This window comes from Oryctolagus cuniculus, chromosome 17, assembly GCF_964237555.1.
Source record: "Oryctolagus cuniculus chromosome 17, mOryCun1.1, whole genome shotgun sequence".
In the NCBI taxonomy this organism is placed as follows: domain Eukaryota; kingdom Metazoa; phylum Chordata; class Mammalia; order Lagomorpha; family Leporidae; genus Oryctolagus; species Oryctolagus cuniculus.
In genome coordinates, this window is record NC_091448.1 from 49,961,833 (window position 1) to 49,986,119 (window position 24,287).

General features: G+C 46.1%; 1 protein-coding gene across 11 annotated transcripts in view; it reads left to right on the forward strand.

Annotated features, from left to right (window-relative positions):
* Positions 1-24,287, forward strand: part of KIAA0753 (KIAA0753 ortholog) — a 63,608-nt gene that overhangs the window by 26,997 nt on the left and 12,324 nt on the right. For 9 of the 11 annotated variants that reach the window (XM_051825332.2, XM_070061261.1, XM_070061260.1 and 6 more), the window contains 8 exons: positions 2,469-2,695; positions 4,551-4,717; positions 5,870-5,989; positions 7,658-7,747; positions 14,371-14,449; positions 15,797-15,880; positions 19,592-19,777; positions 20,785-20,866. In XM_051825332.2, the coding sequence (XP_051681292.2) occupies positions 2,469-2,695; positions 4,551-4,717; positions 5,870-5,989; positions 7,658-7,747; positions 14,371-14,449; positions 15,797-15,880; positions 19,592-19,777; positions 20,785-20,866 (1,035 nt within the window). Of the gene's footprint in view, positions 1-2,468; positions 2,696-4,550; positions 4,718-5,869; positions 5,990-7,657; positions 7,748-7,956; positions 8,044-14,370; positions 14,450-15,796; positions 15,881-19,591; positions 19,778-20,784; positions 20,867-24,287 lie in introns of all 11 variants that reach the window. The other 2 variants (XM_070061262.1, XM_070061259.1) reach the window with 2 other exon arrangements.

Consider the following 24,287-nt stretch of genomic DNA (forward strand, 5'->3'; position numbering starts at 1 on the left):
AATGTTGTACATTCCACATATCTACTCCAGACTTTGGCTTGTATAGTGACCTTGTGGTGTCATTTTGTCTAAAGGTAGTTGTAATTTAGTGTAATTAAATTCACATATGCCGGGGCCAGCGCTGTGGCATAGCGAGTAAAGCTGCCGCCTGCATGCTGACATCCCACATGGGCGCCAGTTCAAGACCTGGCTGTTCCACTTCTGATCTTGCTCTCTGCTATGTCCTGGGAAGCAGTGGAAGATGGCCCAAGTCCTTGGGCCCCTGCATCTGCATGGGAGACCCAGAAGAAGCTCCTGGCTCCTGGCTTTGGATTGATGCAGCGCCAGCCGTTGCAGCCATCTGGGGAGTGAACCAGCGGATGGAAGACCTCTCTCTCTCTGCCTCTGCCTCTCTGTAATTCTGCCTTTAAAATAAATAAATAAATCTTTAAAAAAATTATCATATACTGATACTATATTTGAGTTTAAAAAAGTCTTTTCTGCCCTGATGTCATAATGATATTCTTTATTTTCTTCTTAAGCTTTAAAGTTTTCCTTCCATTTTTAGATCTTCATTTCTTTTAGAATTCAAATGTTATTTAGTGGGACGCAAGGATTCAGTTTTTTTTTTTTTTTAAATCTATGGATAACGTAGTCTTAGCACTTTCCGAACAATCCAGTTCGTGCTCACTGATTTATCATGTTCATCCTGTTTCATTGGTTTTCTGCTTGTTCCTGCAACACTCCCACATTGCCTTAAAATACTACAGCTTTGTCACCAAGAGTTTGTAGAAAGGAAGGCTTGCACCCCTCCCTGCTCCCCACTTTGGTGTTTGAGCTGTCCCTGGGGTTTATTCCTCATGGAAGTTTTTGCATAGCGTGTTTAGATCTACACAGAAAAAAAGTGTTGGTTTTAACTGAGTTTGCATTTGAAATTATAGATTATTTTGGGTTGATTGAAATCTTTATAATATTGTCTGTTCATTCATGAAAACAGCTTTATTCAGATTTTCTTTCAATCCTTTAAAAATACCTTTTAATTTTTTTCTATAAAAGTCTTGTACATCTTTCATAAAATTTCTTCCTAAATGCCTTACATAAGATTTTTGTTGCCAATATTAGTGTTTTTTTTTTTTAATATATTTCCTAATGGGATGATAATGATTTTTCTGTGTTAATTTTCCTAGATCCAGAAACCTAGGTCAACTCTCTTCTTAGTTGTGATAGTTTGTGTGTATTTTGGTTTTCTTGGATTTTCTAAGATCATTATCACCAAACAAAGATTTTTATTTCCTTTTTCATTGCAGGTTGAATGTCAGGTATGAGGTTCAGCCTCTGAATCAAATTGGGAGCCACTGAAGGGTTTTGGATAGAGAAGCATGTTTAAATGCATTTGCATTTTAGTAAAAAGCAAATTGGTAGCCAGGTGAAGGTGTGATTAAGGTAATTAAGGGATCCATTAAGAGATGCTGGTAAGATGGCTATGAGATACTGCAGGCCTGCCCGAGAGCAGTAGCAGAAGGGAAGAGAGGGCAGAGATAAATGCAAGAGGTATTTTAGAATTGGAATCGGGGCCAGTGCCGCGGCTCAATAGGCAAATCCTCCACCTAGCGCCGCCAGCACACCGGGTTCTAGTCCCAGTCGGGGCACCGGATTCTGTCCCGGTTGCCCCTCTTCCAGGCCAGCTCTCTGCTATGGCCCGGGAGTGCAGTGGAGGAAGGCCCAAGTGCTTGGGCCCTGCACCCGCATGGGAGACCAGGAGAAGCACCTGGCTCCTGCCTTCGGATCAGCGCAGTGCGTCGGCCGCAGCGCGCCAGCCGTGGCGGCTATTGGAGGGTGAACCAACGGCAAAAAGGAAGACCCTTCTCTCTGTCTCTCTCTCTCACTATCCATTCTGCCTGTCAAAAAAAAGAATTGGAATCGGGCCAGCGCCTTGGCTCAATAGGCTAATCCTCCTCCTTGCAGCGCAGGCACACCGGGTTCTAGTCCTGGTCGGGGCACCGGATTCTGTCCTGGTTGCCCCTCTTCCAGGCCAGCTCTCTGCTGTGGCCCGGGAAGGCAGTGGAGGATGGCCCAAGTGCTTGGGCCCTGCACCCCATGGGAGACCAGGAGAAGCACCTGGCTCCTGGCTTCGGATTAGCACGATGCACGGGCTGCAGCGCAGCGGCCATTGGAGGGTGAACCAACGGCAAAAGGAAGACTTTTCTTTCTGTCTCTCTCTCTCACTGTCCACTCTGCCTGTCCAAAAAAAAAGAATTGGAATCGGAGGACCAGGTCACTGAGTCTGTATGGGAGCTGATTCAGGGGTTCAACCATGAAACTTAGTTTTTTGCATGAAGAACTGCAATAATATTCCCAGGATGAGCAAGTTTGGCAACAAAACACCTCACTTTTCAACAGGGAGAGCATATCCAATACAGGTCATCATTCTCATGAACTTGATTTGAAAACTGCTTCCCTCAGTGTATCCTTCTGCAATCTCCATGTAGGTAAGCGCCAGCCTGACGTGGAGCTTCCAGGGACGCAGAGGCTGCAGCGAGAGCTGGACGTATCAGATGGGCACGTCCTTCCGGAAGAAGCCCCGTTCATCCTAGATGAGAGTCCAGGCTTCAGAGATGAGGCATTAGCTCCTGCGAAAGCAGTGAAAAAGCAGCCTGTGACGGAGAACGTGCCGTTCAGGAAGAAAGATGCCCTGGCACCGGCAAGACCACAGCAAGTATGAAATCATTCCTTCTTTTGGCTGTTTCTATTGATTTGACATTGGCCGAGGCTGCACAGACTCCTAAGTGGTGGAGCCGGCAGTCGAGTTCTCAGGCAGTTGCCAGAGCCCTTGATTCCAGCTGTCTAAGCTGATTTAACTTAGCTTCTGGTTATTTTTATATTTTAACAAAAAATATTTTTTAAAGATTTTATTTATTTATTTGAGAGGTAGAGTTAAAGACAGAGAGAGGGAGAGACAGAGAGAAAGGTCTTCCATCTGCTGGTTCTCTCCCCAACTGACTGCAGTGGCCGGAGCTGAGCTGATTCAAAGCCAGGAGCCAGGAGCTTCCTCTGGGTCCTACATGTAGGTGCAAGGGCCCAAGCACTTGGGCCATCTTTGACTGCTTTCCCAGGCCATTGGTAGAGAGCTGGATCAGAAGAGGAGCGAGCGGGACACAAACCTGCGCCCATATGGTTTGCTGGTGCTGCAGGTGGAGGCCTCACAGTGGCAGCAGGTCCCTCCCATTCCCCCCACTTGCCAAATGTTTAATATTGATACTGGGACAGGACATTGTCTCTTGTCCCAATTCAGTAAGATTCTAACTAATTTGCTACCAGGGTCTTCACCGGGCAGGCTATTTTAAAATTCAAGTTTTTTTGCTTCCAATTTAGAAGTGTGGTATCCAAGGGGACTGAAATGTAGTTAAGATGCCCACATCTTGTGTTGAAGTATCTAGGTTCCATACCTGCCTCCAGATCCTGCTTCCAGCTTCCTGCTGTTGCATATCCTGGGAAACAGTGGTGATGGCTCAAGTAATTGAGTTCCTGCCTTGTGGGAGGCCTGGATGAAGTTCCTGGCTGCAGGCTTCAGCTTCTGCCCAGCCCTAGCCATCACCGGTGTTTGGGGAATGGACCAATGGGTGGGAGCTCTCTCTCTCTCTGTCGTTATCTCCCACTGCCCCAACTCTCAGTCTTGCTCGCTCTCTTACGTAAACAAATAAAAATGTAAAGAAATGTTTTGTTTCCTACTAAAGATAAATGCTGATCAATAATCACTGAATATTAAAAGACATCTGAGGGTAAGTGCTTTTTAATATGGCTTGGGGAGCCAGCTGGGTACTTGGAAGTTGGTTTGATACTATGTTATATTTTAAACTTACATTAAAAACATAATCAAACCGACCAGAGGATCACCTGCCAGTCTGCATACTAGGATTTCCTGCCTTGTGATGGTGCTGTCCAAAGATGAGCAAACCTGTATATTGCCAGCTGTTGCCACATAAAGGAGAGTTAGCAGTTATCACTAACCAGTTACTGACATCCTGATTTGGGCACAGTCATTATTTCCTCCCAAACTCTTAACCAGGGCCGGGCCACTGGAATGTTAGGACGGAGCCTGTAAGAATTCAGCTTGGAGCAGAGACTCACTTGCTGTAGCGTTTGAGAAAGGTTGAGTCATTTAATTTTGACATGAGCTTAGAGAGGTGAAGCATTGTAACCAAGAATGTTTTTCAGTTTACCTCTATACAATTTGGAGTAAGTTTTTTGTTTACTTAGGAAAAAGATCTATAAACAAATAAAAACACATTTTATGTATGAGTATGTAAAATTGCACCCACTCTGCCTGGTTGCTCCAGTGTGATGCCCACCCTCCCCCAAATTCTCAGCACAGTGCTTTTCCTGAATGGATGCATGAAGAGGCTGGAGGCACTTGGAGCATCAGTGGCCTTCATCAAGTTTCTAACATAAGATTAAAATGTAGTGTGATGTCAAACCAACTTCTGACTACCCAGCTGGCTCCCAAGGCCAAATTAAGACCAGAGTTTCTCTGACACTCATCTGGCTTTATAATTCATATTTGTCTCTTAAAGGGACTCCGTAAGCCTGAGAGAAGTAAACTAAGCCAACCTCCTGGCAAAAGCAGATTGCAGCAGACAACAGTCTCGTCCAGACTGAAAATGAACCGGCAGCCTGTGAAAGACAGCCGGGCTCCTTGGATCCCTCCGAACCCCACATCCCCACCAGCATCTCCTAAATGGTAGGCACGGCGTCACCATTTGGGTGTGTGGTGGCACGTTCCCTCCACAGGCCAGAGGTGACCTGTGGCTTAGACTAACTGAGGTAGCAGCCTTCATCCTCCCCAGCAAGAAACAATGCATGTTTGGGCGAGTAACACATGAGAAGATGTTGCCCACTCACCTGTCTCTTTCCCAGCAGATCTTACTTACTTAATGCTAGGAGCTGTGACTTGTTTATGTTTCTCTTTTATAGCATTAGGTAAATCTTTCCAGAATGCTAATTCCAATTCAAGATAATTTTAGGGGGCTGGTGTTGTGGCCTAGTGGGTAAAGCCTGCCACCTGCAGTGCTGGCATCCCATACAGGCACTGGTTTCATGTCCCAGCTGCTCTACTTCTGATCCAACTCCCCGCTAATGGCCTGGGAAAAGCAGTGGAAGATGCCCCAAGTGCTTGGGCTCCTGCTACCTACATAGGAGACCTGTAAGAAGCTCCTGGCTCCTGTTGCAGCCATCAAAACCAGTGGATAGAAGATTCTTTCTCTTCCTCCCTCCCTCTCTGTCCTTTCTTTTCCTCTCCTCCTCTCTCTAACTCTTTGAAATAAATAAATATTTTTTTGAAAAAAGATATTTATGAACTCTGTAACTGCAGATCTTAGCGACACTGGGGTGTGTGTGGTGGGAGTACAGACCTTAGCGACACTGGAGTGTGTGTGGTGGGGTACAGACCTTAGCGACACTGGAGTGTGTGTGGTGGGGGTATAGACCTTAGTGACACTGGGGTGTGTGTGGTGGGGGGGGGCGGGTAGGGCTCTTCCGCTGTCAGTGTTGCTGGAGGCCTCACAGGAGGTACGGAGCTGCCTTGTGATGTGGAGTGTCATCTGTACACTGTGACAGAGTTCTGTTGGCACTCACTCAGCATCGTGGAGTTGACAATTGCTTTTTCATTTAAATGCAGTCGCTTCATTGAAGCAAGTGAGACCTCTTCCCTTTGACACAGACCCTGAGTGCTGGAGGGCCTCACTCTTCCTCATCTTGAGCTCCCGATTCAGAGCCCTGTGCTTGGATCACTACTGCTTTAGTGCTCCTGTTTTCCTTGGCCAGCTGACCCCTAGCAGGAGTCATTGGACAGGAGGTGAGTGATGTCCAAGAAGTACTTTTCCATTTGTTGCAGTGCTGCATGGCTGAAGGCGAAGTCTAGCCCCAGAGATGCCGTGAAAGACCAGTCTCTCCAGCAAGAAGACACTCAAGAGGAAAGTCAGCTGAGAGGTGATGTTGAGCACGAAGCAGCCAGGTGCGTCCTGGTGGTTTTCAAAGCTTTGACGATGAATGGGCTCCTTTTATTTAGACTCTGAAACGCTTTCTCCTTCCCTATGTCTGACGTCAATTATTTAAAATGTAGATGACTGTTGTTTTTCCATCAGATTACGCAGCTTACAGTGGGCTCCTCCTTTATTCCTCATTACAGTCATTCATAAGTTATATGTATGTCAGGTGGCTATCAGTTACTAGTTTTTTATATGACGTAGTTGTGAGCTCTCTGGAGACTTAAAAAAAAAAAGGCAAATAACATGGTCATCCCGCCCCTGCTTGTTTGTAGTTAGCAGAGAAGATGGGTATTTAACTGTAATTTACCATAGAACATGCTCTGTACCCTAAGAACTGAAGAATTTGGGGCCTTCATTGTGGGGTAACAGGTTAAGCAGCCGTCTGCAATGCCAGCATCCCATATGGGTGCTGTTTCAAGTCTCAGCAGCTCCACTTCTGATCCAGTTTTCTGCTAATGTGCCTGGGAAAGCAACAGAGGATGGTTCAAGTTGTTGGGCCCCTGCATGCACATGGGAGACCCAGATGAATCTCCTGGCTTCGGCCTGGCCCTACGCTGGTCATTGTGGCTATTTGGGGAGGGAACCAGTAGATGGAAGATTTCTCACTGTGTCTGTCCTCTCTCTGTAACTCTGCCATTCAAATAAATAAATAAATGTTTAAAAAAACGAAAGAATTAAGAACTGAGAAAGGGGGCGGTTACTTCTTACTGCAGAGATCTAGGATTCATGGTGGAGGTGAAAGTTAAACTAAGACTTGGAGAACAGGCAGGATTTAAATATGGGGGGAGAGCAGTGACACCAGGTTGCTCTGCATTTGTTTGGCTGAAATTATTCTTGTAATTACAGGAAAGCAAAAAGAAAGTGGGCCATTAAATAATTTGTTAGTTTTCACGTATCCTAAAGCAAAAGAATCAAGCCCTTCCACAATGAAGTTGTTAACTTATTTGAGTCCCTTTGGTTTTTGTTTGACTTGTCTAACCTGTATGGCTTTCCTGGGGATTCATGTCTTTGTCTAAACTTGAGGATGCTGCGAGGGCTTTGTGTTTTTTTGTTTTTATTTATTTGAAAGGCAAAGTTACAGAGAGGCAGAGAGAGAGAGGTGTTCCATCTCTGGTTCGCTCCTCAGATGGCCGCAACAGCTGGAGCTGCACAGAGCTGAGGCCAGGAGCCAGAAGCCTCTTCTGGGTCTCCCACATGGGTGCAGGGGCCCAAGGACTTGGGCCATCTTCTGCTGCTTCCCCAGGCCATAGCAAAGAGTTGGGTTGGAAGTGGAGCAGCCGGGACTCAAACCAGCGCCCATATGGGATGCCGGCACTGCAGGCAGTGGCCCCGTGGGTTTTGTTTTAAGTAAACAAGAACAAGTGCAGTGGGGCCAGTTTCCTGAGTTTGTAGGCAGCTTCTTGATGCTCCATAACTAACTCAGAGTACTTTTGTGTGTAATGTCTGTACAAAGAACATGACTTGGGGAACTTTAGGATACGGAGAGGCTACATCACCTACTGAGTCCTTGTTGGAGCTCGGGTTGGTGCTGGGTTGGGGACCCAGGGAGGTGTGGTCCTAACCCTTGGTCTGATCTGACAGTGGCACGACCACAGTAGGCAGAGCTGGTTTGACCTTTTGATACTGTTTGCTAGGCTCGCTTGGCTTGATGCTGAAACTTCCAAAAGGCTGAAGGAACTCGAAGAATTAAAAACCAGAGAAATGGACACGGTGCAAAAACAGAGGTAAATACTTGTTTCTGGGGTAGACTGAGGTAAGCAGACTTTCTGCATATCAGCTAGCTGTTTTAACAAAGTGAGATGGTGTGAGTCTGGCCATACTGCTTGCCTTCAGTGGCTGGCTGCTGCCTCCTTAAATGACTGAAGTTGTCTAGGAAGCCTGCAGTGGAGCCCAGGGGGCGAGAGTTGGAGTGACTCTTTGTACTGTCCTCCAGGCCTGACTGGCTTGGTGCTGAAACTTCTAGAAGAACAAAGGAACTGAGTGAACTGAAACCTGAAGTGGATAGGCACCAGAAATTGAGGTGTGTGCTTGCCTCTGAGGATGAGTAGCAGACACTCACCTGTGTCATTGACTGGAGTAGTTCAGCGCCTGACCTCATGGCGTCAGTGAGTGCATGAGAGAATGGACCCTTGCATGCCTGCGTGCACCTCATCCTGCATTTTTGGAGGAAATGTTGTTTTTGTGTGGAGTTTGAAGGAGGACTGGCAAAGCATAATTTGGGAGAAATTTTGTGTGAACAATTAGAATTGTTTGTATGACCTCAGAGGTACTTTCCTGTGATCAGCTGCCAGTCCCGGGGCAGAAGGCTCCTTGGCTGAGCATGTTCTGCTCATAGGAGTGACTGTGTAGATACATTGCTGAGGTTTGCAAGTGATCTTGCTGTTTTGAATTCACTCCCTGAAAGTGTTACCATTTAGAGGTTTGTGAAAAGATCTCATTGGTCTACTGCTGCTACAGTTGGCTGTTTTTCCAGCTCTGATAATAATTCGCCCTGCAGTCAAAGGAATAGGATGCTCACTGAAGCATCTGCACGTTCTGTCACCATTCCTGATGGAGCATTCAACCCCAGTGGAGGAGCAATGAGCTTCTCATTTCTGTCTGTGGTTGCACAGCCTCAGTCTTTCAGGATCTGAAGGCTCCTTCCCCAGCGCATGCTTCTGGTCTCTGTGACTCCTCCGCGCAGTGGTGCCCAGTGTGTTCATGCTCTGCCTGTGACGGGGCGGGCTCACCGCTGTCTGTCCCCCGCGCAGTGGTGCCCAGTGTGTTCATGCTCTGCCTGTGACGGGGCGGGCTCACCGCTGTCTGTCCTCTGCACAGTGCCTGCCCAGTGTGTTCATGCTCTGCCTGTGACGGGGCGGCCTCACCGCTGTCTGTCCTCTGCACAGTGCCTGCCCAGTGTGTTCATGCTCTGCCTGTGACGGGGCGGGCTCACCGCTGTCTGTCCTCTGCACAGTGGTGCCCAGTGTGTTCATGCTCTGCCTGTGACGGGGCGGCCTCACCGCTGTCTGTCCTCTGCACAGTGCCTGCCCAGTGTGTTCATGCTCAGCCTGTGATGGGCCGGGCTCACCACTGTCCGCGCAGGCCTCTTCCTTGGTCTTCTACAGCTGTTAAACGCTGCAGCTTTACACTGTGCTGAGAGTGGATTCCCTGTGATTTCTACCCACTTGTCCCGGAGACCATCTAGCAAAAGTTCAATCCTGTTAATCTCAATTATGCCTTTGGTGTTTTTTGTTCAAAATGATATAAACATCATACTAAATGTTCATGTACATTTCGAAAAGTTAAGAATGAGCACCTGTGCTCCAGGACCCCAGTCACAATATAGATGACTGCTGGTTCAGTGGGTGCTTCCAGAGTCCCTCCATGTGCATCCTTGTTTTTCTCCCAGAGGCAACCCCAGTCCTGATTCTTGTGTTAATCTTTTCATTACCCTTCTTCATAAAGCTACCACCTATGTGTCTCTGCCAACGTTTTTAATTTTGAGAACTAAGACAAACACAAACCGAGTTGAACAAAGAAAGGGCATTGCTGCTGGTACTAGGCGAAGACTCTGGGAGGAGAACAGGTAGAACAGAATTGGGACCATGGTCTGACTTGTGCTGCCCTGGGAGTTGTTAGGACCCCATCCCAGGAAGTCAGTGAGCAGTCTCACGAGTGAATCCTGGTGGATGTAGAGTTTACCAACAGCAGGGGCTGTAGGTAATCCAGGTCCACCAGCCCCTGGAAGAAGCTAGTCATAGAAGGAGAAGCAGGAACTTCATCAGCTTAAGGGCAGCACAAGTCGAGAATCGGGACCACGTTTGTTTGTACGGTGGGGTCTCCTGCTTCCCACGCAGTCTTGTCATCCTTCTGTCTTGACTTGCTTGTGTGCATGGAGTTCATTTTTTAATTTCTTGAGAAAGAATGAACAGGAAGTAAATCTTTTCAGACTTTGCAAGTCTAAAATATCTTCATTCCGTATATTTGTTGATAGGATTTCTGGGCATAGAATTCTTAACTGGAGATTATTTTTGTTGGAAATTTTTTTAAAAAAGATTTATGTATTTATTTGAAAGGCAGAGTTACAGAAAAGCAGAGGCAGAGAGAGAGAGAAAGAGAGAGAGAGAGAGAGAGAGATTGATTGATTCCATCGCTGCTTCATTCCCTAAATGGCTGCAACAGCAGGAGCTGAGCCGATCTGAAGCCAGGAGCTTCTTCTAGGTCTCCCATGTGGGTGCAGGGGCCCTAGCACTAGGACCACTTCTGCTGCCTTCCCAGGCACATTAGCAGAGAGCTGGATCCGAAGTGGAGCAGCCGGGACTTGAACCGGTGCCCATATGGGATGCTGGCACTGCAGGCTGTGGCTTTAGCCGCTATGACACAGCGCCAGCCCCTGGAAGTTTTTAAACTAGACCGAAGTTGTAAAAGAAGCTTCGAGTACCCTTTGTCCAGTTTCCCCCAGTGATGACGTTTTGGGAAATAGTATTGTGCTACATCCAGAATACTGACATTCTCACAGTCCACACACTGCGTTTCCATCACCACTGGGGTCCTTCATGTTGCCTTTTTATAGCCACACCTGCTTCTCTCCTACCCCCATCCTCTGCCTAAGTGACCCTGGCAACCACTAATCTGTTCTTCCTGTCTGTAATTGTGTTATTTCAAGAATGTTATAGGAGTGGAACCATCTAGTAAATAAGCTTTTGAGATTGGCTTTGTTTTCTCTGCGTTAACTCTCAGGAGATTGACTGGGCCACTACATGCATCGGTTTAGCAGTAGTTCTGTCTTTCAATTGCTGAGTAGTGTTTCATGATGTGGATGTACCGTGGTTCATTTATAATTCGCCTATTGAAGGACATCTGAGTTGTTCCCACTGTTTGGCTATTATGAATAAAGTTTCTGTAAACATTTATATGCAAATGTCTGTGTACACATAACTTTTCACTTCTCTGTGGTAAATGCCCAGAGTGCGGTTGCTAGATTATAAGCTAGTTGTATTTTTTATTTTTTTACAAAATGACTCCATTGCTTTCTTGGGCGAGTCAGTTCCCATTGGCAGTGTTGGAGTGATCCAATTTATCTGCATTTTTGCCAGCATTTGGTGGTATCCCCTTGTTTTCGTTCAGAGATATGTCACTGCGGCTTTGGTCTGTGTTTCCCTCATAGCTCGTGGTGTGGGACATCTCGTCATGTGCTCCCTTGCTCGCCACTGAGTCTTTCCTGGCATGTGGCCACGGGTTTTTCTGTGGTGTTTGACAATAGTAGGGTGGTTATGTTTCTGTCTTCCTAGCCTGCCTCTTGGTCATTTGGCTGCAGAGAGTGGACTGTTATTTGGCTTAGTCTTATTATTTTTTTCTTATCTGTACCTATTTGTGTTTCTGGGTTGCCAGAAATTCTCCAGTATCCCGTGAATACTTCAGAAAGTTCATGGAAATTGGAATGAAAAATTAAGCTTATTTGGTGCAAAAAATTTGAAATCCATTGGTAATATTTTCATAATATTCATTTTCCGTGAAACTGTTTCAGAGACTCCCTTCCCCTCTATATCTGTCTATCTAGAAAGTTGCTATGTATCATTTCTGGTCATTCTTTTTTTTCCCCCTCTTATAAAGACTTGCAAGGTTGATTGAAACTTATTGATTTGAAAGTCAGGGCAATGGTGGAGGAGAGATAGAGATAGAGATATCCATCTGCTGGATCAGAAGAAAGCCAAAAGCCCAGACTGTCTGGAACTCCCGTGTAGGTGGCATCCACCACCTTCCCAGGCACATTAGCAGGAAGCTGGTTTGGAAGAGGAGCAGCTGGGACTTGAACCAGTGCTCTGATATGGGATGCTGACATCCCAAGTGGCAGTGTAAGCCATTGTGGCACAGTGCTGTCGACCCTGTTTCTGGTCATTCCCTATCCCACACAGAAGTAGCCACTTGCTGATTCTGTTCATTGTGGAATAGTTTTGCCATTGTAAATAGAATCATCAGAATGTATTCCTTTGTGTTTTGCTTTTACACAACAAAATATTTATGATAAATCCATTGTATGCATCTGTTAGTGTAATTTATTCTGTTTAATGAGTAGTATTCCATTGTATGAATGTACTACATTCTGTTTATTCATTCTCCTATGAATTAACATTTGGGTCATTTCCCATTTCTAGTTATATGAATTAAGCTGCTATAAATATTTTTGCCCAAGTCTTTTTGTAGAACTGTGTTTCATTTCTCTTGGGTAAATAAAACTACAAGTAGAATTTCTGGGTCATAAGATAGACAGCTGTTTAAATTTTTTTCCAAAGATTTATTTATTTATTTGAAAGGCAGAGTTACAGAGAGGCAGAGGCAGAGAGAGAGAAAAAAAGAAAAAGAGAGTCTTCCATCTGCTGATTTACTCCCCAAATGGCTCCAATGGCCAGAGTTGGGCCAATCCAAAGCCAGGAGCCGGAAGCTTCTTCTGGATTGCCCACATGGGTGCAGGGGCCCAACAACTTGAGCCATTGTCTGCTGGTTTCCCAGGCCATAGCAGAGAGCTGGATTGGAAATAGAGCAGCCAGGACTTGAACGGTGCCCAAATAATAATAAGCCAAATAACAGACAGCGGCTTTACCACTACGTCATAGCACCGGCCCCAGCTGTTTAACTCTTAAAAACAGGCAGCACGGCCAGCGCCGCGGCTCACTAGGCTAATCCTCTGCCTAGCGGCGCCGGCACACCGGGTTCTAGTCCCGGTCGGGGCGCCGGATTCTGTCCCGGTTGCCCCTCTTCCAGGCCAGCTCTCTGCTGTGGCCAGGGAGTGCAGTGGAGGATGGCCCAAGTGCTTGGGCCCTGCACCCCATGGGAGACCAGGGTAAGCTCCTGGCTCCTGCCTTCAGATCAGCACGGTGTGCTGCGCACTGGCCGTGGCGTTGGAGGGTGAACCAACGGCAAAAGGAAGACCTTTCTCTCTCTCTCTCTCTCTCTCTCACTGTCCACTCTGCCTGTCAAAAAAAACAAGAAAAAAAAACAAAAAAAACAGGCAGCGCATGTTTTCCAGAATAGTTGTAACATTTTATACTCCATCAGCAGTGGGCGGATTCCTTTTCAGCTGGTCACATCCTACCTAATATTGAGTCTGATCAATTGTTTTCATTTCAGCCATTCTACTGAGAACATGATAGTATTTTCTTATGGTTTTTATTTGCATTTTCTTAAAGGTTAATGACCATGGGTACCATTTCTAGGGTTTTTGTGAAATGTCTATTCAATTCTTTTGTTCATTCAGAAATTTTATAAATTGTTGATTTGTTTGAATTCTTTATATGTTTTTGGGTTCAAGCCCCTTGCAACACATATATTCTCCCAGTACTGTGGCTTGCCTATGTGTTTCCTTTTTAAAGATTTTATTCATTTATTTGAAGAGTTACAGACAGAGAGAAGAAAGTCCTCCACCCACTGGTTTGCTTCCCAAATGGCCACACAACAGCCAGAGCTGGGCCGATCTAAAGCCAGGAGCTAGGAGCTTCTTCCAGGTCTCCCACGTGGGTGCAGGGGCCCAATGACTTGGGCCATCTTCTGCTGCTTTCTCAGGCCATAGCAGAGAGCTGGATTGGAAGATGAGCAGCCAGGACTTGAACCAACTCCACAGGTGGAGGCTTAGCCCACTACGCCACAGCGCCGGCCCCCATCATTTGACTATTGTCATCCATCTTTGGCCACCTCTTCCCAGTTTATTCCAGGCCTTAGAGGCACCTGGCACCCCAGTCACACATTTTGTTTAGTCAGCAGTGCAGGTTGTGTAGCGCCGGCATCCCGGGTTCTAGTCCCAGTCGGGGCGCCGGATTCTGTCCTGGTTGCTCCTCTTCCAGGCCAGCTCTCTGCTGTGGCCCGGGAGGGCAGTGGAGGATGGCCCAAGTGCTTGGGCCCTGCACCCCATGGGAGATCAGGAGAAACACCTGACTCCTGGCTTTGGATAGGCACTGTACGCTGGCCACAGCAGCCATTTGGGAGGTGAACCAATGGAAAGGAAGACCTTTCTCTCTGTCTCTCTGTCTCATTGTCTAATTCTGCCTGTAAAAAAAAAAAAAAAAAAAGAATTTATTTTATTCACTGTGCCACCCTCTTTGTTCAGAGCCTGTCATACTTCTTCAGATGTTCTCTAAGCTCTTGTCCACTCAGAGGGTCCAGGCCCCACAGTGTTGCCATCCCTGGCCTTGCTCCAAGCCTTTCTATCAACATCTGCGTTTTAACACGTCCCCGGGGTTTAGATGGCCACTAAGGTCTGAGGAGCACTGTGTTATTTATAATCAGTTGATTTCTCTTCACCTAAGTAAATAAATACTCACAATAGGATGTTTTTTTGCTTTTGATTTTAATCTTTTTTTTGTTTTCTAAACAGTGTTTCTGCCACCCAGTTAGCAGACAAGGTAGAGGAGGCCGTGCTGGAGCGTTTGAAGCCCCTCTTGGTCAAGGCACAGGTAATGGAGTTCATCTCACCGCTTGTCTTTGGGAAGTGATAGAATGAGGAGAGTTGCTGCAGAGGCTACCCTGACCCCTTTAGGGCTGAGTCTCTTTGGCAGCTGGAGGCTGCAGTGCCATTCAGAGTGCAGTGGAGAGCCCTGGGCACAGTGCTGCAGGGCCTCTGTGGACACCCCAGGCCACCGCACACTCGGCTGTGTCCTCCACTCCAGGAGAGGGGTGGAGCTAAAGGGGAGCAGAGGAGAGTCCCACTTTTGCAAAGGATGAGTTTTTCAGTTTGGAGAATGAGTGTAGGTTACAATTCCCATTCCTAACCAAATAGGTGTGTTGTTAGTGTTCAGGCAGCCGCTTCCAGTCTACTGCTGTCCTCTTCCGCCTCAGTGGTTTGGAATGATTTGTTCTGTTTTTCCAAAGCAGAGAGGTGTGAGGATTGCTTCTGTGCACATACCAGCACTTTGCTAAAGATGAAATGACATGGCGTCACCAGGAGACCTTGCCATCCCCCTAAAGCTGCAAAGCTAGGTTCTGTGGCCAGACCTTGGGAATAGAATCCTGGGAACAGAAACAATTTTGCTTGAGTAGTTGAGGTCACAGAAGAATATAAGCTTAAATGGAATGAATGACGTTCTGTGTCCCTGAATGTTTGCATTTCTAGTTTAGGAAATGTTACATTATCATGATGAGAGTCTGTGGAAATCTCAGGAGTATTGAATTAGGAGGGCTTTTGGTCGTCAGGTTGTCCAGCCTGATGATGTCACCGTGGGAGCCGTGGAGCTGGAATTGAATGATACGCACAGCTAACTCAGGCAGTGTTTGCAGAATTAAGAGGGGAAAAAGGGTGGAAATCCAAGGCCAACACATGACATCTGTGTTCATAAAGTGCCTTGAAGTTCTGCAGAAAGCTTAGTGTCACTAAAACTGATGAATTCTTGCACACAAAAGTGACTCTGGTCTCAGAGTTCATTTCTGCTAATAGGAGTTGTAAATTGTTATAATCCGAGGGGCTGGTGCTGTGGCTCACTTGGTTAATCCTCCGCCTGCGGTGCCGGCATCCCATATGGGCGCCAGGTTCTAGTCCCAGTTGCTCCTCTTCCAGCTCTCTGCTGTGGCCTGGGAGGGCAGTGGAGGATGGCCCAAGTGCTTGGGCCCTGCACCCGCATGGGAGACCAGGAGGAAGCACCTGGCTCCTGGCTTCGGATCGGCGTAGTTCCGGCCGTGGCGGCCATTTAGGGAATGAACCAACGGAAGGAAGACCTTTCTCTCTGTCTCTCTCTCACTATCTATGACTCTACCTGTAAGAAAAAAGAAAAAATTGTTATAATCCGTGAATTCGTCTGTTTTAATAGCGAGACAGCTCTTCTGTGAAAGCAAATACTCAGCTGGAGGATTACCCCTCAGCGGACCCGACGACAGCCCAGCCTGCAGAGGAGGTGTGTGTTGTCCGGTGTTGGGATTCTGGTACTATTACATGGTAATGTTTTCAGTTAGGAAGAAAATGATACTCAGTTTGCTTTGCAAACACTAGAATATCCTACTCAAGAAGGGTGGAATGGGCTCGATTGTGGTGTAGTAAGTTAAGCTTGTAATACCAGCATCCCAGATGGTTTGAGTCCCAGCTGCTCTGCCTCCAGTCAGCTTCCTGATAAAGTGCCTGGGAAATGGTAGATGATGGCCCAAGTAGTTGGGCTCTGCCACCCACGTGGGAGACCTGGATGGAGTTCCTGGCTCCTGCCTTTGGCCTGGCCCAGCCCTGGCTGTTGTCACCATTTGAGGAATGAACCAGTGGAGGGAAGATTCTCTCTGTCTGTCTGTCTGTCTCTCTTTCTCTCTTTTCTGTCTCTCCCTCTCACTGTGCCTTTCAAATAAATAAGCCTTAAAAATGTGAAATTATTTTTCATATTTGGCATGTTAATTCTTATAGTGTGTATTCAGCATTATGATTTAGGTCAGCCTTAACCAACAGGATACAGGCATCCCTGGGCCAGAGGTTTTTGTCAGTGGCTGTTTATCTCCCCGCCCAGTGACAGAGTGGGTGCACCGTGTGGCCCGAGTGTTGACGGCCACAGCTGAAGAGTGGCTGCCCTCATTTCCTTTCATTCAGCCTGCTTTCACTCGTTACTGGCCTGATTTCCTTTGTACACCAGCCTAATGCTTATTGTGAGACGGCATGTTTTGAGTGCCTGGTAGGTGGCTAGTATCTCACCTAGAAGAGAGAAAAGAAGGCCTAGAAAAAAATGAAAGTATTTAGGAAGAATAAAAACATACTTTACTTACGGTCCACCCTGTGCTGTTCCTCTGAGGACTCGGTGTAAGTGTTTGTGGGAGTGTGTGGCTCCTGCCCGCTGGGGCTGTGCAGCAGAAGGTACAGGCTGTGTGTGTTTCGTCTTTGTGGGGGCTGGGAAGGCGGCCATTGCTCGAGTTGCTCAGAGATGTGAAAGAGCAGGACGGATGTGTCAGAGTTAGACGGACACTGGGATGGGGTCCCACCAGCCCAGTGGCCCTGAGGACGGAGGCAGGCAGATTTTGAAAACGTATCCCTCTTCTAATTTTTAAGCAGTATTTTAGCTGCAGCTTATTTTCATAATCTTTGTGATTGCAATGTTATCAAAGCAGTGTCTTGTAACACTCTCCTGTGAGGTGAGGCCTTGAAGACAGGAAGGTAAAAGCCCGAGTTGGACCACTACAGATTCAGGCGTGCTGCGGGTTAGTGTTTTATGCAGCATGGCCACTAAATTATTTTTGTTTTCTAGCAAAATAATGAAGCTAACATTGAAGAACTCCTTATGGCATTTTAATATGAAAGGAAAAGGAAGTGATTATAAATGTTGGCAGTGAAATAGACATGTTTGACTATTACTACAGATGATCAGCCATGAATATAAGAATTATTCAGTAGGCATTAACTGGTCTTTAAAAACAATGTATTAGATGAGAAAAGCAGCTGTACCTACTCTTTAGAATTCCGGGCTGCTGTGCACATCACCGTCCTCGCAGAGTTTCCCAGCAGCACAATGAAGAGTCAGTGTTTATTGACTGAATAAAAGCGAACTCAAGAGGAGCTGGCATGATGAAGTAGAAATCTCATGTTTCTTACTGTGTTAGTTCATAAGAGAGCTGTGGGGCCTCAAACACAAATTCTGATGTTAAAAATGGAGAAGATCTTTGCTTTATTCTGCTCACACTGCAGCTCTCCACAGATCTGCTTACAGACAGGGAGATCCCTGGTGTCAGGGAGAGCTCTTGTGATGGCACCACGTGACACGTCTGTCTGTTGCTGCTGCTCGTGGCAGTAACTACACCCACACCGGAAACATAGCTTCCCCAGACCTATGTGCTTCTGTGGAATTGAAAGCCATGGATGCGTGTGGCCAAGAATTGAAACAGTTCAGGGCAGGTAGCATACGAAGAGCTCAGCCTCTCCACAGACAGCGCTGTGTGCCACTGTGCACCACTGTGCTTCTTTGTGCTGTGCCCCGTGCTCTTTCCATACCAGCACTCGAGACCTTCCTTCTCTCTCTGACCCCACATAGTGCTCTCGGTGTTCCGTTTATTACAGATGCAAGATGTTACACATGCAGACACACACGTAGTTAAGGCTCGATCGTTGAACTGAGTTGTCTTTACATCTGTGTGTGTGTGTGTGTGTGTGTGTAGTTTTATTCTATAGGTTATTCTAATGGATTTTGTTTAACTGATTAAAGCTGGAAATATTTTCATTTCTCTATTGAGCATCAATATATTTTCTTCTGTGAATTGTTAAAAGGTGGGATTTTGTTGTTGTTGTTTCTTTTTTTAAAAATCCTTCTCTATTTGCAACAGCCTGGTCTGCGCCAGGCTAAAGCCAGGAGCCAGGGACTCCATCCAGGTCTCCCACGTGGGTGGCAGGGACTCAAGTACTTGAACCATCATCTGCTGCTTCCCAGGAACATTAGCAGGATAGATGGAAAGTAGAGTAGTTGGGGCTCGAACTGGCACTCTGACATGGGATATGGGTGTCCCAAGCAGAGGCTCAACCTGCTGTGCCACAGTGTCCAGCCTGTTAAAATCACTATAGTAATAACCATTCATTGAGTCTTACTTGTGCCAAGCCAAGCACTGTGCTGAGTGTCCCATATGAGGCTCTTGTGAAATCCTTACAGCTCTGAGATGAAAGATTATTTCCATCTTACGGATGAGAGGACTGAGACAGACAGGTCAGGTAACCACCATTGCAGATCCTTACAGGATCCTTTCCCCAGCCGGTATTCTTGGCAAAAGCCTCTTTTGGAGCAGATTGTAGACATGTACTAGAATTAAAAGAAATAATGTAGGGGCTGGCATTGTAGCAGAGTGGGTTAGGCCACCTGGGACACCAGCTTCCCATATGGGAACTGGTTCGAGTCCTGGCTACTCCACTTCTGATCCAGCTCTCTGCTAATGTGCCTGGGAAGGCAGCAGAAGTGGCCCTAGTGCTTGGGCCCCTGCACCCACATGGGAGACCTAGCAGAAGCTCCTGGCTTCAGATCGGCTCAGCTCCTGCTGTTGCAGCCATTTGGGGAATGAAGCAGCGATGGAATCTCTCTCTCTGTCTCTCTCTCTCTCTCTCTTTAACTTTGCATTTCAAGTAAATAACTAATTCTTAAAAAGAAATGCTTTGCAAAAGTTATTTGTGAATATAAAGGATACACGGTCAAGAAGGGCTGGTGTTTGTAGATAGAGTTAAAGGCAGTTTATAGATACAGAGTCTCTCACACAAAGAGGAGTCCCGAAGAGAACAGATGTTTTTACAGAAGCATTGAACCAAAAGAGAGTGACTATGTTCTTTGGAGTATGTGACATGGAAAATGTTGAACATATTCCTGAATATAGCAAGGAGAAGATGTTTGTTCTAACCACTGGCAAAATAGATGATAATGATAATTTGCATGGACAGTAATGGTATTACTTGGTTAATGCTGCTATTTAAATCCATCACCAGGATAAAAATTGTGCCAGTGTTACTGCTTTTGATGTTTACTGAGTTAGGAGAGCTTTGTTTAGCATGGCAGGTCTGTCAGTGGGATCACCGTGCTGTTGGTTTGTCATGCTCAGCAGTTACCTTTAAGCTTTTCTGTTTTCTTTGTGCTGCCTTGCCATCCCTTCCTCCCACCCTTACTTTACAGGCTACAGCTGTTGATTCTGGAGCCAACAACATTCATCAGCTGGATGATTTTCTGGAAAATACCGCTCATGAGCTCTGGGCTATGACTCATGCTAAGATCTTGGGGTCTGAAACCTTAGCCACCTTGGGGGACAGCAAGGACAGCCCAGACCTGGAGACGATGATGCGCCGAATGGAGGAAATGGAAGTAAGGCCTGAGGCTGCTGGTCTGGTTTGCTATGGGGGACTCACCTCTGTTGACGGCCAGCTCTGCCGCCATCCAAGTGTGTGACCTTGACACAGTCACGTACTTTCTCTATTTAAGCATGGTGTTTAGAAGCATAAAATGAGGTATAAAATGGTCAGCACACTGTCTTCTTATCCCCTGATACCACTGATTTGTGATTACAAACTCAGGACTGCAGAGTGGTTCACAGTGGGCCCATAGACTTCCACCCAGGAGCTTGTACGTGCTGTGCAGCTGCCTCTGCTGCCTTGCTGGCGTGTGGCCCTGTCACCTTTGTTAGTTTCCACACTGTGTTTGCAGCACTTCTCCCGTAAAGTTTTAGACCTCAGACAGTCAGCCATTTCAATGCCTGGATCGTTCAGAGCAGGAAATTGAGGTACAATAAGGGAATAAATGGCATGGCTAAGAACACAAAAAAGTTTCTGGGAGAGACAGGATGTGGATCTAGGTCTCCCAGTTTCTGATTTGCCATTTTATTTTTAATTGTATGCAATTATATTTCATTTTTTTCTTTGCTGCTAAGTAGAAATATTTTGAGGAATACAGTTATTTGTGGATAGGCCGTCTTTAACTGATTTCCCTTTTGGAGGCAGTAACTGTCCAGACCTAAGCTGTCTAAAACATTTGCCACCAGCCACATTAGCCTGTTGAAGTGCACACTAATTAAGAGTGAAGCCCACTGCAGGTGGCCCATAGTTAGTGGCTGATGTACTGGTCAGGGCGCACGGTAGACCCTTGTATCATCAAAGCAGGCTCTGGTGGACAGTGCTGGTCTGGATTGTGGTTTTGTCAGTTATTGTATTTTGCTCTAGACTTCACTTCATGAACTCATCACTTCCTGGCCTGGCAAATGCCCAGTGAACAATGTCTGTGAACATCGTGTCTGACGCTGTGTGATTGTGTCTGCTGAACTTTTCCTTCCTCAGTAGTTCTGGTTCTCATTTTTTCTCATAAATTTTGTTTTAAAGAAATACCAGGAGACAGTTCGCCAGAGATATAATAAAATTGTGTATGCGGATCCTCATTTTTGGATGCATGAAGAAAATAATGGTAAGTTTTTCCCCCACTTTCTTCCCAACACTGTATTCTGAAACAGCTTCTGATATACGGGAAAGCTGAAAAATTTGTACAAGGAACACTCGTTTACCCAACCCTGAATTCTACATGTTTCTTTATTCTTTATCACCTATCTACATATCTGTCCCTCTGTCATTTCATCTTTATATTCGAAGTAGTTACAGATGTGGATACACTTCACCCCTAAATATGCAGCAGGCATACTCTACTAGAGTGTAATAACTATTTTTGGTTCTTTTTTCCTTTTGAGATAAAATTCACACAGACTTTGCTTTCATTTGAGAGGCAAAGAGACGCAGAAATAAAAAGAGACAAAGACAGACAGAGCTCCCCTTTGCTGATTCACTCCCCCAAAGCCTGCAGTGGCCAGGGCCAGGTCAGGCCAAAGCTGAAAGCAGGAAGCTCAGCCAGGTCTCCCACGTGGGTGGCAGGCTCCCAGTTATTGAGCCATCACCACTGCCTCCCAGGGTTTGCAGCAGCAGGAAGCTGGAGTCAGGACTTGAACCCAGGTACTCCAGTGTGGGATATGGTCATCTTAACTGCTGGACTAAAACACCTCCTCCCACCCAGATCTTAATTATGTCCTTTGATGGGTTTTACAGATGGGTACATGTTTGTCTATCAGATATAGACTTTATCATCCTCACTTCATGACGTTCCTTCAGGCCCTTTGCTGTCTGCGCCAACACTCAAGCAACCACTTGCTTTTTTTTTATTAGTTTTGAGTGTTCTTCAGTTTCATATAAATGCAGTCACATGGTATGTACTCTTATGTAGATTTCAGTAGTGTTTCAAAGATTTATCTACGTTATATCTCTTTTTTTTAGAAAGGTTTTATTTAACAAATACAAATTACGTAGGTCCAGCTTTTGGAATATAGCGGTTCCTCCCCTCATACTTATATCTCCTTTTACTGCTCTAACAAACTTTTGTTTGTAATGAGTTTAAGGCTCATATTTTGTGACTTAAAACAGATTTATTTTCATAGTTCTGGAGGTTGGAAATGAGAAGTGAGCCTTGAGGGGCTGAAGTCAAGGTGGCGGCTGGGCTGGTTTCTTTGGAAGGCCCTGGGGCAGAACCTGCTGCTTGTCCCTTCCAGCTTCTACTGCCGTTCCTTAACTTGTGACCTCATTAGTCCAGTGCGTTTCTGTCGTCACAGTTGCCTTTTCCTCTTCTGTAGTCAGCTCTCTGCCTTCTGCCTGCCTGTTATGAGGGCCCATAACCCAGGATACTATGTCCATCTCACGATCCTTAACCAGAGTCCCTTTGCCATGGAAGGCAGCATTCACAGGTTCCAGAGACCTTGAAGTGGATATCTTGCAGGCCATTTTTCATCCTTCCACATGCTCTTATGCTTACTTTATGTTGTTGTTGTTTTTTGCTGTATAGTGTTCCATCTTCTGCATATGCCACATCTGGTTTACTCATTTCCCTTTGGATTTACATTTGACTGTTTATGGTTTGAGGCTGTTAGGAATCAGTCTGCTATGAATATATTCATGTAGGATATGCATCTATTTAAAAATTCATACCAAAATAAACTTGCCTCTCTCTTTTTAAAGATTTATTTGAAAATTTTTAAAAATTTTTTTAATTTTAATTTTAATTTATTTGAAAAGAGAGAGACAGAGATCTTCCATCCATTGGTTCACTTCCCAAATGTTTGCAACAGCCAGAGCTGGACCCAGATAAACCAGGAGCCTCAAACACCATCCAAGTCTCCCACATGGGTTTCAGGGACCCAAGTACCTGAGCTGTCACCTGCTGCCCCCTAGATGTACATCAGCAAGAACCTGGATTGGAAGTGGAATAGCTGGACTTGAACCGGGCACTGATAAGGCTTCCCAAGTGGAAGCTCCATCCACGGTGCTGCAGTGCCCACCCCTAAATGGAGCCTTTTAAAGTGCACGACTCATTAGTTTTTAGAATATCCTCATGGTTGTACAACCCTCACTATTGTGTTAATTTCTCCAGGAGAAACCCTGTGTCCGTCAGCAGTCACTCCCCGTTAGTCCCCAGCCCTGGCATCCACTCACACAGATGTTTTATGGATGTACATTCCTTTCCTTCTGTGCCCCACCTGTTTATGTTCTCGAAGGCATTTTATTTTATTTATTTATTTTAAAATATTTATTTATTTGAAAGAGTTACACAGAGAGAGAGAGAGAGAGGGGTCTTCCATCCGCTGGTTCATTCCCCAATTGGCCTCAAGGCTGGAGCTGTGCCGATCCAAAGCCAGGAGCCAGGAGCTTCCTCTGGGTCTCCCATGCAGGTGCAGGGGCCCAAGGACTTGGGCCATCCTCTACTGCTTTCCCAGGCCATAGCAGAGAACCGGATCGGAAGTGGAGCAGCCGGGACTCAAACGGGTGCCCATATGGGATGCCGGCGCTTCAGGCCAGGGCGTTAACCTGCTGTACCACAGCGCCAGCCCTCGAAGGCATTTTATTTGGAACAGACATTTTTAACTTGGATGAAGTCTAACCAGTTTTTTCTTGGATGGTTTTTGCTTTTCTCTAATGTAAGAAACCTTTCCCTTCGTGCCCCCAAGTTGAGAAGATACTCTCTTGGTTTTTTCCGAAGCTTTATGATTTTAGCTCTTATGTTTCGGGCTGTGCTCCATCTTGAGTAATGCCAGTTGTCTGAGGTAGAGGGTGAAATTCTTTGTTCCTTTCTGTGGATAACCACTTGTCTTGGCCTCGTTTGTTGAAACAGCTTGCTTTTCACAATTCATACATGCCCGTGCTGGCTGCAGTGTCCTCACTGCTGTCACGGTTTTGCCTGGGGAGACACCGATCAGATCCTCCTTGACCACGCTTGTTGCCTGCCTTCCTCGTGAAGGCTGGCACTGCCTCTGAGGGAATTGTATACTGCACTTACCCACTCACTGAAAGGTGTAACAGACACTGGGGCTGTGGGAAGTTTACAGCAGTAGCATGCACGGCACTTCAGAAAGCCGTGGAAAACGGGATTAAAAGGTCAGTTCATTGTAGTGCAAAGCAGTGTTGAAATGCACACGTGTGAGCCAAGTTCATGGGCAATGCATAGTACAGATAAATGGGAAATTGTTTTGCACCAAAATAAATGTATCATTTATTTCCACTTTGCATGAACTGAAGTCCTCCATATGTCACTTGCAGTTTTTTTTTTAAATATGAATAAGGTATTAGAAAAGCCTCCTCCAGATGAACTTTTGACAGAAAGATGAGCTGTCTGAAGAGAGAAGAGAATGCTGACGAGTCCCTTTGCTGTTTCCTGGAGTTTCCAAGCACTGTGTCTCGTGGTAGCTGGCGTTCTCTCTTCCTCTCGGCACCATGGCTGCTCCGTGTTCATCCCCACGTGGCATTGAACAGCTAAGGCACCAAACGTGGGGTCCGGTGTAGTGCCTTCCTGCTGC